Genomic DNA, 17,765 nt, shown 5'->3' with positions numbered 1-17,765 from the left:
GAAGCTACACTTCTACAGGATCCGTTAACAAACCTCTCCTGTAGTACCTAGAGTAAATCGGCAGCCTGAAAAGTGACAAAACAGTGCTTGAGAGATTCTAGTTATTTGTAGCTCTGTGTTTTGCTTGTGATTTCCAAAGTTCATATTTTGTTGTCAGGTAAACACGGGAATAATATTAACCACATTGGCATCTCTGGTCTTTTTTGCTTATATATCCTGTATGATAGGATTTTCAAACAGCAAACTTAATGACTAGTTTTTAGAATTAGATAGCACCAGTGGCAGCTGGTAATTAGTCAGCTAAAAGAAAATACATCTTTAGCTTGCCTAAAAATCTTAAATTCTATAAGACTAGACAGTGAAGTTGGATAACAGCGTTAAATGGGTTTTGGTTATATCCCATTAAGGTAAACCAAGATGAGTGCTCACTTTAAAAATCGACTTGTTCATTTTAAGGACAGTCTTAGAGGAAATTGTGTAGGCTGTATTATCTGGTGTTTTAAAAAAAATTTAAGTGATCTAGCATCTGATAGTCAAATTTAATACTTAGTGTACATGTCTAGGCTGCCTGTGGCCATGGGGCCCTGCCAAGGTAATGCAGTCTACTGCCAGCTGCTTTCAAAAGAGTGCTCCCTCATCCTGTACTTCCATTTCACCTCACTGAAGTTTCTGGATCCCAGAGGGATAGTTGAGCAGCCTTCTATTTAACCATGTACTTTCTCTCTGACTCCAGTGAGACTTTAAAGTGATGGGAATTCAAGCATATCTAAGTGATTTGTTATTCAGTGAGAAAAATAAAAGCCGTTTTATTAAATCTGCCGTTTTCCTTGTTTCTTGTGTAAGATCAGCATTGGCAAGGAACCTTTGCTCTTAGCTTTTTTTCCTGCTATCTATTCCAGGTCAGTCTTCACTGTTTCCAATGGAAGATGGATTCTTGGATGATGGCCGTGGGGATCAACCTCTTCATAGTGGCCTGGGTTCACCTCACTGCTTCACTCACCAGAATGGAGAAAGAGTGGAACGATATTCTCGTAAGGTGTTTGTGGGCGGATTACCTCCTGACATCGATGAAGGTATATTTACAAAGAACCGTTAATTGCACAGTGCACATAGTAGGTAACTCATAGATAGTGGTTGCTGTTATTAAAATAACAATCTTATCTGGCTTCAAGTATTCAGTTTTGATTGCATTGTTCTCTTGTCCTCTTTCAATCATGGCATATAAGATTAGTTTACAGAGGAAGGGGCACAGGACTTTGGTAGCCAGTTGAAGCAAGTGATTGGACTAAATGAAAAGAGTAACTGTCATTGGGAAACCGTCTCAAGGGGTCTCTTGTGGGCAAACATAGTGCTTACTGCGTTTTTGTCTGTGTGTGCTGCCTTAGCCAAATGCAGTATGTTTTCCTACCGGCTCCAGAAATGTAGTTAATTGAAAATTTGAAATCTTAGATTAAGGATGAACTTTTGAAAAATAAACCCTAAAGTTGTACCACAAGAAAGAAAATCTCAAGAGTTTTATTTTCTGAATATTTTTTCACTTAACAAATATTTACAGGCTTTTTAAAAGTCACGCACTGTTCTTAGACTTGTTTACAGTATAACCAAGGTAGAAAGTCTTTGTGTGCATAGAATTTCAATTCTAGTAGGGGAAGCAGATACAAAGCGTGTAATCATGCAAGAAAATATCCGAGAGTAAGTATTGAAAAGAAAATAGCATGATATTGCACTAGTTTGTGATATAACAGGATATCTTCTTAGATTAGGTGGTTAAGGAAAGCCTCATTTTTTCTTTTTCTTTTCCTTTTTTCTTCCTTTCTTTCTTCTTATTTTTAAGTAGGCTCCATGCCAAGTGTGGAGCCCAATGTGGGGCTTGAACTTATAACCCTGAGATCAAGACCTGAGCTGATATCAAGATTTGGACGGCTAACTGACTGAGCCACCCAGGCGCCCCAAGGAAATCCTCTTTTAGGAAGTGATATTTGAGCTGAGACCTGCATTAGGAGCCAGCCAAAGGTTTAGAGGATTAGTTGTTCAGTAATATTTTCTTCATCTGTGGGTCTAAGTGACCCTGGTTCAAGTTCAGAATAAATTCAAGTAGGAGACCATAGAGCAACCATATATCCTTAGTGGTGGTCGTGGTGGTTATTTTCTTAACCTCTTTTGTCTTGGTTTCCTAAATGGAAATGGCAATAAACCAGTTAATGTTATGGAGAATAGAATAGTTTTCTCTAAAAATCTATAAGGTCTAATAATAAGGTTTAATAACTTCCAATTTAGACTGAGATTAAATGTATTGAGTCACTTCATTTTCCTTAAGATGGTCAAACTTTTGGAAGGTTGAGACCAAAAAAGTTTTCAAAAAGCCAAAGATTGAAATAAACACAGTTTTGTTTTGTTTAATCTATGAAAAATTATCTCGGGTGGAGTCTGTGTTGGGATTTCAGGCTAGACTGAATCAGTCTTCATCCTGTTCTCAGAGGACCTAGCTCTCCAAAGTGTTCATCCTGGGCTGACCGTGTGGTCACAATATTGGCCTCTCTAATAAGCTCCTGGGTCTGGCCTGCTCTTTTCTTTGCCTGGAATCCTCATTTTCCTTAGTACTGTGGATTTTGGTTTTTTGACCCTTGAAAGTCAAGTCTTTAGTCCACATGGTGTTTAATGAATGAATTATATGCTTACATACAAAAAGAGAAAAAAGACTGACTTTTATCTGACCTAGCCTGGAATAAACTCCTTCTCTGGCCCAGATAATCTATATCTTTTTGGAAAATTACTGAGCAATCTTAAATGTGCAATTTCTAAAATCCTTAGGAGCACAGGTAAGTATGACTAGTCTGGCAAAGGAGATGGTAAGGTTTCTGGGGAAATAGTACCAAATAATTCAGAACCCAATGAGCTTTGTACTGGAAGCACTAACAAAAACAGAATTAATACCTTGGAAGTAACTTGGACAATTTAGGCAAGTAGCTCAGTGTGGTTAGAGGCTACCTCAAGGAATACTGAAAATGCACAAAACCAACAGAGCAGAAATGCGGTCTTGCAGGCTTTGAGGCAGTACGGATGTAATCGGACCTCTGAGCACCTGAGAAGGTGCACACTCCCAGGAGATGAGAGCCCTGCAAGCTTGGGAGTGTGCCTCTCTAGCAAGAGAGCCCTGGTTGCTGTGCTCCTTTTTCATTTCCTTATAAGAGAGTAGGAGGGCTCCTGCCTGCATATCAGACAAGCTAGGGGCTCTTTCTTTTCCTGATGAAGGTTATAATTCTACTCCCACTATGCTAGCTCACTTTGCCCAGGAATAATCATTTATGAACCAGTACAACTGCCAGGTTATAGTGATTTTATTCCTCTGTTTACCAGTCTCTCTTACATGAGCTAAATGGTACTGCAGAAATGGGCAGCAGAGGAGAGCAAACTGTACTGTTTCACAATCTGGAGGAGAGGAAAATAGTTCTACCAGCTTGGAGTTTGAACACATCTCCCATCTCTTCTTTTCCTCTGTCCTGCCCTCCTCCCAGGTCTCATCTATACATGTTTACCTACTCTTTCCAGAAGTTCTTTGGAAATTTATCTTCCTGTAGTCTACTCATGAGTCTGGTCATGAGGAAATGGTACAGGCTGGGAGTCATCCTACAGAATGAATTGGCCTGTATACTTTTAGTACGCTGTTCCAAAACTGAAGAATATGGATACCCTAGGGACAGGACATCTAAGTGTATCGTGTGTCCTGGATAGGATTCTGGATCAGAAAGGGGAAAAGAGATACTATTGGGTTAGTTTGAAATTTGGGTAGAGTCTGTGAATTGGGGAGTAATGTGTGAATATTGAGTTCCTGATTGGGAGGGTTCCATGGTAGTATATGAGGAAGTCACCTTGCTTTGAGCAGGTGCCAGTGGTTATATTTCTGGATTATAGAGCATCACATTAGAAAAAAAATGATAGGTAGGTAGGTAGATAGGTTGAATCATGCATACATGGAGATAGAAAGAAGGGCAAGGAAGAAGGAAGAGGGGAAGGCAAATGTGTAAAATAGTAACAGTTGGGGGAGTCTAGGTGAAGGGGATGCAGGAGTTCTTTGTATTGTTCTTGTAAATAGTAGATGTGAAACTTTTTTCTAAACTACTTTCCCAAAATGATTATAAAAATATTTAAATTTACTTTTTTTTTTTTTATTTACTTTGTTGTTCATTAGATGAGATCACAGCTAGTTTTCGTCGCTTTGGCCCTTTGATTGTGGATTGGCCTCACAAAGCAGAGAGCAAATCCTATTTTCCTCCTAAAGGTAATTCTCAAGATTCACTATACATGTACAGTGTATCCATATATTGTTTAATGTTTAGACTTTTCATAAATGTTTACCTTTGCTGTAAGATTTTCCATTGTTAAACTTCCATTTTCCCAAATGCATCTTTAAAATTTATACCTAATACATACTTTCAGTTCAAATTTAGTTTTACTTTAAAAGATGTTTCAGGATATCAAACTGAACTTAATGTTGATACTATCAAGACTTCTGGTAGGAAGATACAAGTTTTTTTAATTTTTTTTTTTAGTCTTTTTCCCTTCCTTAGTTTCAGCTTATACTTCCTTTCTGTTGAAGAATTAAAAAAAAAAATTAGGGAACAAATAAGCCTTTTTTCTCCTTTTTATCAGGCTATGCATTCCTGCTCTTTCAAGATGAAAGCTCTGTTCAGGCTCTGATTGATGCATGTATTGAAGAAGATGGAAAACTCTACCTGTGTGTGTCAAGTCCCACTATCAAAGATAAGCCAGTGAGTGCTAACATGAAAATAACTTCTTGTTTTTGCCTTTATCTCTGCTTTGTTTGAAAATCCACAGACATCTTGATGTATCTGTTAATTGACGTGTTTGTAATCTACTTATAAACTGCTGTTGTTGTCAACCTCCTAATGTTGACATTCTATATTATTTACACATATTATTTTTACATTGAATTTTTTGGTCAATTAAAATATTGTTAAGTCTTTAATGAAAAGATTTAACTTGATAATGCATTTGATAAAGTAGCTGAACTTCCTCTGAATAATAGAACTCAAAAATCACAAATAGATTTGTCTGTCTCCTTCCTCTCTTTGATCAAAACTTTACCCAATACTAATCCTTAACTTTTTGCACAAGGTATTCTCCCAAAGTAAAATGAATTATGCATATACAGAAATGTATAGGGCATACTGTTTTTTCTTTTTGAAAAAGTTTTTCTTTATCATAAAATTTAGTCCTTAGGAATGGTAGCAACTGACCTGTTTCGACAAATCTGGCAAATCAACAATTTATTATCACACAGCCAGATCTAGTTAGTTCAGAATGGAGGTGCCTATGGGTTCAGCTCAAGCAATAATTAATGGAGCTCCTCTTGGTGTCTTGGGATTGTCTAAGTCAGAGCACTTTTCCCAGAGTTTCCATAGCATAGATTCTTTATACTTGATTTGTTTATGTTCCCTTGCAGTCCCCATAGGTATTTGAATTTGGGACCTCTGGCTTAGGACTTTGTTGATGTGCATTTTGGGAATGTCCTACTATGAACCCATCCATAGCCTTTGGTATGGGCATTTGTAACAATTAATAAATGCAAACAATTAAAATAAGGTACATGATTCTTGGTTAACTAAAGCAGTGGATACATTGAAGTGTTTTATCATAAGTTTACTGCAGATATCAGTATTTTTTCTTTGAAATGCTTTTTGAAATAATGCAACAGATTTGTTAGTATCAGGAGTCGTTTGCATTTGTAGGATTGAGCACATAATCCTTGTTTACTTAGCGCTATATTCTGATCAACATCAAATACTGTGCTAATTTACTGTTATGTGGATATGGGGGACTGGGTAGGATAGAAGCCCAAATAATTTGAAAAACAGCTAATTAACTTACCAGTAGTGAAGGACATGTTAGTGATTTAGCTTATAAGACAATAAAAATTGAACTTTTGACTTTGATTCACTTAAAAATGGTTCACTTAAAAAATCACTTGGTTTCTCTTAAAAATGAAATGAAGGGTTGGGCTATGCTGTGTAAGTCTTATTTTACAGTTTTATTGATTTATAATGATGTGGATTATTGTTGCTCTCAAAATAAAATACTCCAATAATTTTAAACTTATTTCCTCATAAATTGTCTGCATTAAGAATGAAACATTTTGGTTTGTCTGCTCCCTAGGTACAGATTCGGCCTTGGAATCTCAGTGACAGTGACTTTGTGATGGATGGTTCACAGCCTCTTGACCCACGAAAAACTATATTTGTTGGTGGTGTTCCTCGACCATTACGAGCTGGTATGATGAAACAAACAGAAATACCCCTTTACGCTTTAGCATAAGAAATACCTTATAAAGATTTTTAGGAAAAATTCTCCACAAGCATTTGAATTAATGTCCAAGAGCGAGAGTTCTAGGATCAAAGTATCGGGGTTCGAATTCATGTGCTCTGCTCTCAGTTAATAGTTGAGTGATGTTGGACAAATTATTGTCCCTAATTTTCAGTTTCCGCAGCAGTCAAATGGAGTGTATGTGCTTCATGTAGAGTTGTTCTGAGGATTAAACGGGAACAAGTGGTGCCAGGTGCTTTGTGTGGTGTTAGCATCGCTCTCATCATCATCTGGAAAAACCCTTCAAGAGTAGATTATATGTCAAGAATTTCGGGGTTTGTTTCCCATGCCTTCATTTGCTTACCAGCTATTTACTGAGCTCCGAAATATAGTAGGGTTCTCAACAGTGCATCATGTTTTTAATAGTATTTACAGGAGAAATTTCATCCCCAACTCCAAGTAGAAGGAGGTTTATTGATATAAGTGAGAAAAAGAACATAAAATGAATAAGAATGCAGTTTTAAAATTGTAATATTTCATGAAGAACATGATACATTCATTATTTCAGGTTATTTTATAAAAAATCGGTGAATAGCTAAACTGTAGGGAACGGTAACAAGGATTTGATGGAGATAATCTAGAAGGACCTCCACACAAAGTCTGCCAATCAATTTTCTAGTGTTCACATGATTGTTTATATTAAGCAATACATTATTAACTATGAATATATGGTGGCAACATGGTATAAAGCAACAGACCAGGGTGCCAAGCCCAGCACTATCACTTAACTGTCTGTGCCTTGATTTCCCCAGGAAATTACTACCCACTTCCTAGGGTCGTTGTGAAGATTAAGAGAGAACATATGCGAAGCACCCAGCAGAGCCCCTGCCCTTACTTAAAAGATTAAAGATTAATGATTGATTTAGTAATTATTATAAGGACGTGAGCTCAGAATACAGATGAATTGCTTTAGATGGAATCTTTGGTGAACTAGATGGCTTTTCCTGATTTCAAATACCCTCTTTGTTTCTTTCTCATTTAGTGGAGCTTGCCATGATAATGGATCGTCTTTATGGAGGTGTATGCTATGCTGGGATTGATACCGACCCTGAGCTGAAGTACCCAAAAGGAGCTGGGCGAGTTGCATTCTCTAATCAACAGAGTTACATAGCTGCTATCAGTGCCCGCTTTGTTCAGCTGCAGCATGGAGAGATAGATAAACGGGTAAGTCCTAGATTATATTCTGGAAAGTTCTAGAAATGGCCCTCTCAGTGTGTCATTACCAAGATTGGAATGGGGGATTTTATATGACAGTAAAATTGGCAGCTGACAGTTATGCCTCTAGGACCAATTAGGTGTATGCTTTGTAATACATCTAAGGATTCCTATGAGTTTTCCTATCCCTTAGTGTTTTGAGTAGCCTAACCAGAATGCCGTATCAATTTACTTGGGGCAATTTAATCTCCTAAGCTATCGCCTCCATTCATTCATTTATTCAGTTAGTCAATCATTCAGTAAATATCATTATTATCAAGTACAAACACCAATGCCCTTGAGATCCCCTGACCTTTTTTTTTAAATCATGAATACCTCAGTAAGCCCTATTTTTCCAGTGCACTATGTAACAAATGACTGAATAAAGTCACTTGTAGGACTGCGTATCTTAGAAATATTTCATTATAACAGATTAAGTAGAAGAAATCATAATCTTTTTATTTGTAGTGTATTCTACCACCTGAAATTAGGTGTAGTAATTAGCATTATTTTCAGCACTCTAAATTCCTCTTTGTTGGTTTAGCTTCTGAATTAAAAAGCTGGAGAAAACCTCAGAGATAGTGTTCTCCTCTGTTTTCTAAGATCCTGTATTTGAAAGTCTGTGTTCCGTTATCCATCTTACTTCTTTGCATTCACAGATTTGTTTCTTATCTTTATGTTTCATGCATTCAACAAATGTTTTAGCCCCTAGGACAAGAAGTCCCTGTCCTCAGGAGTTTGTGTTCTGATAAATATAATTGTATTTTATACCGAAACTACTCAAAGTGTGGCCTGGGTATCGACTGCCGGCAGTCGATGGTTACTAGCTTGTGGTGAGATAGGAATTTACACCAGAATGTGAATTAGCTACATTAGTAAACAATATGTTTAGTTCAGCTGACTTTTTTGTTTTTTGTTTTTTCCTCCCTGTAGAAAGACCCTCTTGATGAGAGAAGCAGTGCGTTGATTTATATTCTGGTGTCAGCTCCTTATTTCATGGGAGACTGGCACTTTCATTAGGACTGACTTAGATATTAACACTCTGAGCATTGTGCTCAGAAAGGTCCTTCTTGATTGATTGTATTGTGCTGTTCCCAATTCATTATGTAGAAACTATCAAGTCAATAGTGGTTTATACTTATTGCTTATGTTTCATTCCATGTGTATGCTCCTTCAGTGTCAGTATAAAATACAAGATTCACAATACTATATTGTGAATCTATAAAAAGAAAGATATAGATTCTATTATCAACACAGGGGAAGAGGGCAAGACAAGTTGGAGCATACATTAATAAGCCCACTTGTATTTTATGCACACTAAAAAATATCTACATCCCCGCAAGCAGTGTCTTCTGCCTTGCTGCGTCATCCCACCAAAGGTGTCGGAGGTGTAAGGTTAGTCATTGGGAATGCAGACTTCATTTGTATTTCTCTGCAATCAGATCTTTGACCAGTGTTCTTGCCACTCCGTAGATGTTGTAGAATGGCCTCAGGGCCAGAAGCCTAATGCTGTAGTTTCGTCTGCTCTTCCTGTCTTCATGTCACTCGTCTTCTTCTGTTCACTGCTACCTTTGTCAGAATTCCTTGTCAGAACTGGATGGCACGAGTGGTAGTGATAGTTTGGTATAAGGGAATTGAACCGTGAGTCTCTCCAAGACTAAAAATAACCAACTCTTTTCTCACTGGTGAATTAATAGCCAGGTTATTTTTAATGCTTGAGAGACTCAAATGACAGGTTGGCCTATTGAACACTGGAACAGACCCAGTTTTATAAATTCACCTCTGACTTCTAGACTGAAGTCAACCATTCTTACTGACAAAGAACAAAGCAAGGTTTTGGATTGTGAGTACCATGGCCGCATCTTGTTTTCTCAGAGTTCTGAGTTTGTGATTATAACCCCAGATGTGTACACTGTAAATAGAAACCCTGACCCAGGCTTTATTACAACTTAGAAGCTTATGACGCAGAAGCCAGGCATCTTCCCTCTGATGTGAATATTGAAGTGCTGTTTTGTGGAACTGGGAAGCTCTTAGTTGGTTTGTTTAAATTATAACTCCACATATGACAAAAATCCAGGTCCACTAATTAAAGTGATGGTTTGTGTCTATAAATACCCTCCTGTGGGTTTAATCTCATAACATTCTAAACAGTTGGCTTCCCTTTTTTATTTCTGGTAGAATCCCATTTTCTTTTGAAAAGTGGCTATTTAATAAGACAGAAATGTAAAATGATGGATATAAAAGCCTTACCAGGTTCTTAGAAGATGGATTATCTTAATTTCAATAGAAGAATTATTGACCCTTGTTTCTGGGCAGCCTGGCATAGATTCACTCAGACAGTGGACAGGAATGTACACACCATAGTCCGAGTTGCCTGGGCCATTCACTGAAAAATGTAAACTTGTTTCTTTTATTTTTGATTGCAGGTGGAAGTTAAGCCATATGTCTTGGATGATCAGCTGTGTGATGAATGTCAGGGGGCCCGCTGTGGGGGAAAATTTGCTCCATTTTTCTGTGCTAATGTTACCTGTCTGCAGTATTACTGTGAATATTGCTGGGCTGCTATTCATTCTCGTGCTGGCAGGGAATTCCACAAGCCCCTGGTGAAGGAAGGCGGTGACCGTCCGCGACATATTTCATTCCGCTGGAACTAAAGGGTAACTACAGTGCTCATTTTCAGGCCTCAGAATAAGTGCACTCTTCTGTTAATTCTGACCCCTTCCTCAACCTCTTCACGCTGGCATGTCCTTTTGTAGCAGCCCGTAACTTAACAATAGTATAATGAAAAGAGTGACCTATAATATAGGTGTTTTGTAGATTCTTGTGTCACTGAAAACAATATGTAAGAACTCCTTTTTCATATTACCATCGTGTTGCACGGAAGTTTTGTTCTCTTGTTTTGCTGGAGACCAAGAGGATCCCAACTTCCTGCAACATTTTCTTAGAGGAGAAAGAGAAATATTAAAAGAGAAATGAAACAATAGAGTATTTTGGGTTTTTAATTAAATTATTGTTAATAATATAACATATAAGAATACTTTTATTAAAATTAACCATGCATCAATAACACTATCAGTCTGTCCTGACACAGTTTTTCCCCCAGAGAAGTGCTTTTGCCTTTTCCTTTCTTTCATTCTTTTTTGCCTCTCTTTTTTCCATCCCCCCTTTTTTGTTCATTTAACAGCAGTGGAGGAAGTTAACAATTATTAACAGGAAAGAGCATGCTAAAGCAAACACAAATGCATGAGCAAGATTGAAGCAGCATTAGAACAAGTCGTAAGGGTTTAGAGGCCGAATAGAATTTCATGACGCCTCAGAGTTACTACCACATCAGAAAAAAAAAAAAATACTAAAGTCGGCAGAGCTAGGTTTACTTTCTTTTCAACCATTGTTAAAACTTCAGAATGTAAAAATTGGGTAAATTTACTACTGAGGGGAGTGCACTTATTTATTTTTGAACTTCCTTATCTGGTCACAGCCCCAGGAAACCTACCAAAGCTAGAATTAACGACAACTGGTGGGAAAACTAGCATTTCCTCTCCTGAAGAACAAATGTATACATTTTATTTTTGATGTTATATAGAAACTCTATTTCCTAATTTACTAACACTCATCAGGTGTCAGCCTTTGCTCTCCATTTTGACGTTAAAAACCAGACAGAACGGACCGGATCTAGAGATACCTCAAGGATGTCATTTTGATCTTGTGTTACAGTACAGTTGTAGCCAAAACTGGAAGACAAAACCAATATACAAATTGGCTGCTGATTGGCTTACTTTTAGATTTAAAGTTACTTTGGGTATCCTGTAATTTAGTTGTAACATAGAAAATGAAAAAAAAAGTTAAAAAAAAAGTTAAGTAGTTGCAAAGTGTTTTGCACTGTTGAACTAAGTAACTGTGTAAATCTGTGCAAAGGTACGTATGTTTATCTTACTGTTCCTATAAAATAAAATAACATTACCGTTTCAGAACTTAGCATGGGACATAGTCAGTGTTTGAAGTGCCAACTTCATCAAGTAATGCATGCTTTATTATAAATAAAATTCTAGTTTTGAAAGGCGCTATTATGTGTTGAACAGTATGCTTCAGGGGTAAATTTAAAATAGTCTCTTGAAGCCCTGGTCATGGAAGTAACTTTTATTTTAATTGACATTCTCTTATCAAATGCCCTACCCACCATTAAAAGGATTATTACCAGTGAGCAAAACGTAAAAAAAAAAAAAAAAATCTAATGGCAATCTTGCTAGTTGTGCTACCTAACAGTACCATCTTGGATCCTGCAAAACCAAAGACTTGCCCCAGCACTACGGTGGAACCACCTGGCTGATGACCCCTACTGATTATCGTTAGGAAAAGCAGTCCTTTATTTTGAGTACAGGCTTTAATGAACTATATACCTGTTAAGTTCCAAAGGTCAAAATGGAGGCATATGCTGTCTAGTGGTCAGACATAGAAAGGGAGCTGCCTTTAAAGAGTTCCCTGCAAATACTGAAAGCAGTCATGCGAACGGAGGGTGCTCTTGCAGCTGGTCAGGGACTTTTTTTTCTTTTCTCCTGAACTACATAATTCTAATCGAAATGTTCATTTGCCTCTTTTTATTCTTTTAAATGCTTGTAGGTGGCTTGGGGTGTGCTTTTGTGCTGTTCCTACTCAGTAAACAGGTGTGATGAGTTAACAAGAAATAACACTGTTTGAGAACTAGCTTTGAATAATAATTTTTCCCTTTGTACATGACCTGCTGAATTTCGGTACAGTGTTTTTGTAGCTAACTTATTTTGTCATGCACATAATGTATATTTGTTATGCACTACTTTTGTATATCTTGTTTTTCCAACAGTGAACATTTTTAGGCACACTTTTCACTGACGGGATATCTCTTTATGCAATACCTCAATTTTTCATATTGCAAAGAGTAGCTTTTTGTACTTTTATTACTGAGAGATCTTCATATACTTCATTTTTTAATATAAATAATTTTAATAAATTTTATTTTCTTATATTCTGCTTTTTATACATTTCAGTGCTCTGCATACATTTTAAATTATGAATGTTGTGCACTGGCAATGCTATTTTAGAGTCTGCAGAGAAGAGAAAGCATGTTGCTTAAACATCCTTCCCCAGCACCAGCTATTGGTGTACCTATAATTTAAGAAATAGTTTATGTAAAGTCACAAATTAATGAAAAAAATTCGCATGAAAATGACAGATAACACTGTAGTTCCTAAAAAAGAAAAAAAAATTAAATGCATAAGCATAGGGTAGAAATTTAAAATAACAAAATTGTCTACAGCTTCTTACTAAGTTTTTAAAATTATTCATAACGCAGACATTCTTGGTGAATGTTTAGCCATTTTTAATATTAATAAATTGATGTTAAGTGTTTGATTCAGAGATGTCTGCTCTTTTAATTATATATAAAGAAAAAAAATAGCCTGCCGTGGGACAGGTGTGTAATGTTAGTATGCATGACTAATGTAAGAAATTGTTATTCTACTAATATTTACTTGTGATTGTGTGACAAGCGTGTTTACAGATTATTTGGTTACACTTCAATTTACAGGGCATAAACAATTATTATCTATTACTCTGAACTTTATTGATTACATGTCCTTCAGATTACATGGGATTGTAGTTGGGAGTTACCATGTAACTCAAAACATCATTAACATGTAACTAGTTTACAGATTTTAGGGTATCACTTCAATTTACCAAGCATGTGGTTCTAGCGCACTAGCATGGCACCAGCCGTGTACTTACAATGTAGTTACAGAGTAATTACATGGTTATTTTTGCAATGTAAAATAAAGTGTTTCTGATTATTTTCTATGTAAAGGAACCCTCTCCCTTCCCTTTCTGGTCCCCACGCTTTGGTATAATATATATACTTCTCCATACACAGACCTCTGCAGAATGCAAAATAAAACTTGCAGTGAATGAATTTAGCATTTTATGAGAGTGCTGTTGGAAAGACTTGATAATTCACCCCTTTTGTTTTGAAGAGTTGAATCTTCTGTTAAAAGGTGATTTAAAACTTGAATGTGATGAATTGTGGCAAGTTAACTTCAAGTTATGTGCAATACTTATTTCAAACTTTTGAAAGATCTTTGCAGTGTAATTCTTTGTTTTTAATTGCAGACATTTAAAAATGTCATTTTCTACTGTTAAGAGTAATCCTTTCTTGCTGGTGTTTCTAAAGAAAAGAATCAGAAATCAATCTTTCTACTAATGTAAATTTGAGATTATTTTTAAAAATGGAATAAAAGAGGTTTTGGTCATTTGCTTTATTTTATTATCTTATTTTAAAGCTACTGTGATTGATAGCATTGTAAGAATTGGGACAATATTGTATTCAACTGTTTTATTTTTTATACTTTTAAAATTTAAAGTATAATTAGTTTTTATAATTTTCATCAGATTTTTGTTATATTTTTTGGAAGTGAAACTTTTAGCAAGTGGGTGTCTAGTTTTTACTAATCCCTAATGTTTTTTTTTTTCCAGTGTATTGCTCATATTATCAGAAGGAAAAGTTATTTAAGTATGTCAGTTAATTGTACTACTTGGCTGAATTTCCATATAGTTTTTACTGTGTATGGGGAGGTTGTAGTATTTATTATAGCATTTTAAATAAGGGTAATTCATTTTTTATTAAAGTCATTTTCACGTTAAGTTCCTATTTTTGTATGTTCTACTCTTAAGTTATATAACACAGTTCCTTTTTTAAAAGAGTTCATTTGTTGAAGTGCTAGTGGAAAATTAATGTTATTAAATAGTTTGCAAATGACTATTTATACCAGTATGCATATAATTTTTAAATATTTGTAATGTGAGATGTTGAATGAATAAAACTTTTAACTCAGCTTTCTTTTAATATATTTATTTATTGTCAACATAAGTAGATTATGCTTCCATGATTAGGAATGTATCATTTAAAAAATATTAGGTATATACTCTTGGGCCAAGGCAGAACAAACTGGATAGGAAAAGATGTCCGGTCATATAAGTACTAGGGGCAAGTGTGCATTGCTTATGTAAGTTTGTAAGTATCGGTGGGCTGCTGTCTTTGATCTGCTCTATTCCTTCACATACTGCCCTGAAGAGTCCTTGTTTGTTTCTTTCTTTCTCTTTCTTTCTTTTTCTTTCTCTCTTTCTCTCTCTCTTTCTTTCTTTCTTTCTTTCTTTCTTTCTTTCTTTCTTTCTTTTTTTCTTTCTTCCTTCCTTCCTTCCTTCCTTCCTTCCTTCCTTCCTTCCTTCCTTCCTTCCTTCTTTCTTGTCTTTCTTGTCTTTCTTTTCCTTCTGTATGTGTGCGAGGCCTCAGTCAGGATCCGAGCTTAAGGCCAAGTGACCTGCGTAAGGCCAAATGTCCAACAAAAGTAAGGGAACACGTGTCTTCATGGAGAAGGTCACTATCTAGGAGGTTTAGTTTGTGGTCTTTGCTAACGAAGAGCCTTGATTTTTGGCCACCGTACGAGAGGATCATGGTTTGACTTTGAACCTTCAGTTCCTCCTGAGATCCTAACATCATAGGATATGACCTCTGGGATAATAATTTCTATAGCATGTGAATTGAAAGTACTATCTTTGATTTGGTCCATGCATCGCGTGATGTATTAGTATTTACATTTTAAACTGCGTTTTCAGACTTTTAACCTAACGATTTATTATGACATAAAGTATGACATGGAGGATATTCTGTTTTGTCAAATTTGATTTCTGTTCTTTCTCACCTTGAGTATAGTATTCTTTTTTTTTTTTTAAAGAGATTTTATTTATTTATTTGACAGAGATAGAGACAGCCAGCGAGAGAGGGAACACAAGCAGGGGGAGTGGGAGAGGAAGAAGCAGGCTCATAGTGGAGGAGCCTGATGTGGGGCTCGATCCCATAACGCCGGGATCATGCCCTGAGCCGAAGGCAGACGCTTAACCGCTGTGCCACCCAGGCGCCCCGAGTATAGTATTCTTAAGCCTAGAAGAAGCGATTCTCGTTCTGAGACAAATGGACTATAGAGGTCTTTTGCATCTAAATTTGTCTTTTCCCAATATGCGGCTCTCTGAATTGTAGGGGGCACCTGAGGGGGTGAACCAGCAGTGCATGGGATCTCCCAGGGATACCAGGTCACAGAAGCTTTGGCTGACAGTAGCCAAAACTTCTGTTCAGAGTTCATTGAATGGCCCCTAAGGAAGTCCCAGGGACACTGGAGATGTGGTTGCCACCTTCTACAACATCCCTTGGCATTCTGGGTTGGTTTAGGCACTTGAAGAGAAAAAAAAAAAACACGAGTAGATTGTGTTTCTTTATTTTAGAAATATTTATTTTAGGCAAGTGTCTATTGACTATAAGTGATGTAACAACTAAATCTTGAAATAATCTTGATGTAACAACTGAATCTTGAAATAATGTGTAGGTGCAGTACTTTGGTGTTTTGAGTCACAGAATGGTGAATCTGAAAAGGGTGTGAGAGGCCATCTAGGCTGTTTCCTTACTCACTGGTAGTTCACCCGAACTTGCCCAAAAAGGAAAGTTCTCTACCCCATTCTTAACCATTCTTAACAATTAAGTTATTTCATAACCTCTTTTGGTAATGGCTGTATCCACACTCAGTTCAAAAGGAAAATAATTATTTTAGGATTTTTTTTTTTAAGTTTGATAAATAGTCCCTTAAGGTCTGGTCAAAAGTCATGGGGAAAGTAAATTTCTGATGTTAAAAATTAAAGAACTGTGAAGATGTCAATGAAATAAAAACACTGAAAGAGTAATTCTTTTTCTGAAGTATGTAATGATGGGATGATAAATAAGAAACTCTTAATATTTATTTCACAAATTGTGATCTTCAGAGCACTCAGGTAGTTCTCTACAAGAAACAGACAAAAAAATTTAAAGTTCTGTCATTAAACTTAGAAAATAGGGTACCCTGTTTCATAGAAAATCAAAATATGCAACTAGCTTATTAAGGCTTTGAGAAGTTGTACAGTGAAGAAATCTATTTTTCTTTGTTTAGAGTGTCTCCCCCCACTCCCACCCAATTTCTCTGCCCACAGTCTCTGATTACAGATAACATGGGATCCCACGGGACATACTTGGGATACATTGCTCTACATTTTGGTATGGTTACTGGTATCAGGAAGTCAAAGAATCTCACTTTGTTTTTTTGTTCTGCAAGGGCTCTTGGTCCTGTCCCTCTGTCCCTCGCTAGTCATACCCAGGGCTGTTGTCATTGCCCACATTTGACTTTATGGGGTTTCCACACAGTTGCCTTGCTTCTAACCCCTGCACCATTTCCGGTTCAGCTCCTTAATTCCCCTCCCTCTACTCCCAGTTCCAGAAGAGAGAAACTGCTTTGCAGAATGAACCATCCTGCCTTGCAAAGCTATTTTGATTATGCCACTCCCTGGCTCCGATCAGCCCTTATTTCTCATGAGGGCCGCCCCATGCGCTACTTCAGACAAGCAGCTTGCTTGCATCTGCCCTTCATGACATGCTATCTTTCTGACCATTTATATCATTTCCCTCCTTTGAAAATTTTCCCTTGGTAAAGTCCCCCTGCACGCCTGCTGATGCTCTGAGAATAGGGACCACAGGCTTTGCATAAACTCTAAGAATTCAGAAAATGAACATTCGTGCCCTTCTATGAACTCCTCAGCAGTACCAATTCAGTCTCTCTTATTAAAGAACATTTTGTTTTGACATGGCTGAATCTTGCCGAGATATTTTAAGTTCGAATCTTTTTCTAGTCAAATTGGGTGTCATCGTTGACTGGCTGGATAAAGTGTCGTATTGTGATTCAGTGTGGTGACCAGAGGTGGAAAAATACAGTTTGTCTCAAGGAAGTTAAAAATGAACAGTGGCGTCCAAACCGAGTGCATGCACAAGCCACCAGTGTTTTCCCCTGGGTAGAATGTGGTGAAGGGTCAGTGAAGATGCTGGTGGGTAGGTGGGGGCGGAGGCTGGCGAATCAGTGGTACAAATGCCAGAAGCCGAGCTTGAGCTTGCTTTATCCTTTTCATTGGAGTTCTATTTCAGTAAGCCGGGCTTGGATGCCATAAAAATGTCAACGTGATGAAGCAAATGTCACCATTCTAAAGAGATTATTTTCAACTCCTCTCTCACCACCCCCCAACACCAAAGGAGAGAGAAAGAACCAAACATACCCCCAGGAACGGCCCTTCCATGCCCGCCCTGCTGCAGAGCCCAC

The 17,765-nt window shown here is 37.1% G+C and overlaps 1 protein-coding gene across 4 annotated transcripts in view; it reads left to right on the top strand.

The window, feature by feature from the left end:
* CPEB4 (cytoplasmic polyadenylation element binding protein 4) overlaps nucleotides 1-14,432 on the top strand; it is a 62,015-nt gene extending 47,583 nt beyond the window's left edge. For 3 of the 4 annotated variants that reach the window (XM_011221927.3, XM_019797179.2, XM_002916927.4), the window contains 6 exons: nucleotides 900-1,073; nucleotides 4,190-4,279; nucleotides 4,651-4,769; nucleotides 6,175-6,289; nucleotides 7,364-7,545; nucleotides 10,002-14,432. In XM_011221927.3, coding sequence (XP_011220229.1) covers nucleotides 900-1,073; nucleotides 4,190-4,279; nucleotides 4,651-4,769; nucleotides 6,175-6,289; nucleotides 7,364-7,545; nucleotides 10,002-10,229 — 908 coding nt within the window. In that variant the 3' untranslated portion in view covers nucleotides 10,230-14,432. The remainder of the gene's footprint in view (nucleotides 1-899; nucleotides 1,074-4,189; nucleotides 4,280-4,650; nucleotides 4,770-6,174; nucleotides 6,290-7,363; nucleotides 7,546-10,001) is intronic. The other variant, XM_011221926.3, reaches the window with a different exon arrangement.
* Nucleotides 14,433-17,765: the final 3,333 nt, after the last annotated feature.

This window comes from Ailuropoda melanoleuca, chromosome 3 (assembly GCF_002007445.2).
Source record: "Ailuropoda melanoleuca isolate Jingjing chromosome 3, ASM200744v2, whole genome shotgun sequence".
Taxonomy (NCBI): Eukaryota; Metazoa; Chordata; class Mammalia; order Carnivora; family Ursidae; genus Ailuropoda; species Ailuropoda melanoleuca.
This window is presented reverse-complemented; position numbering and strand designations above follow the sequence as displayed.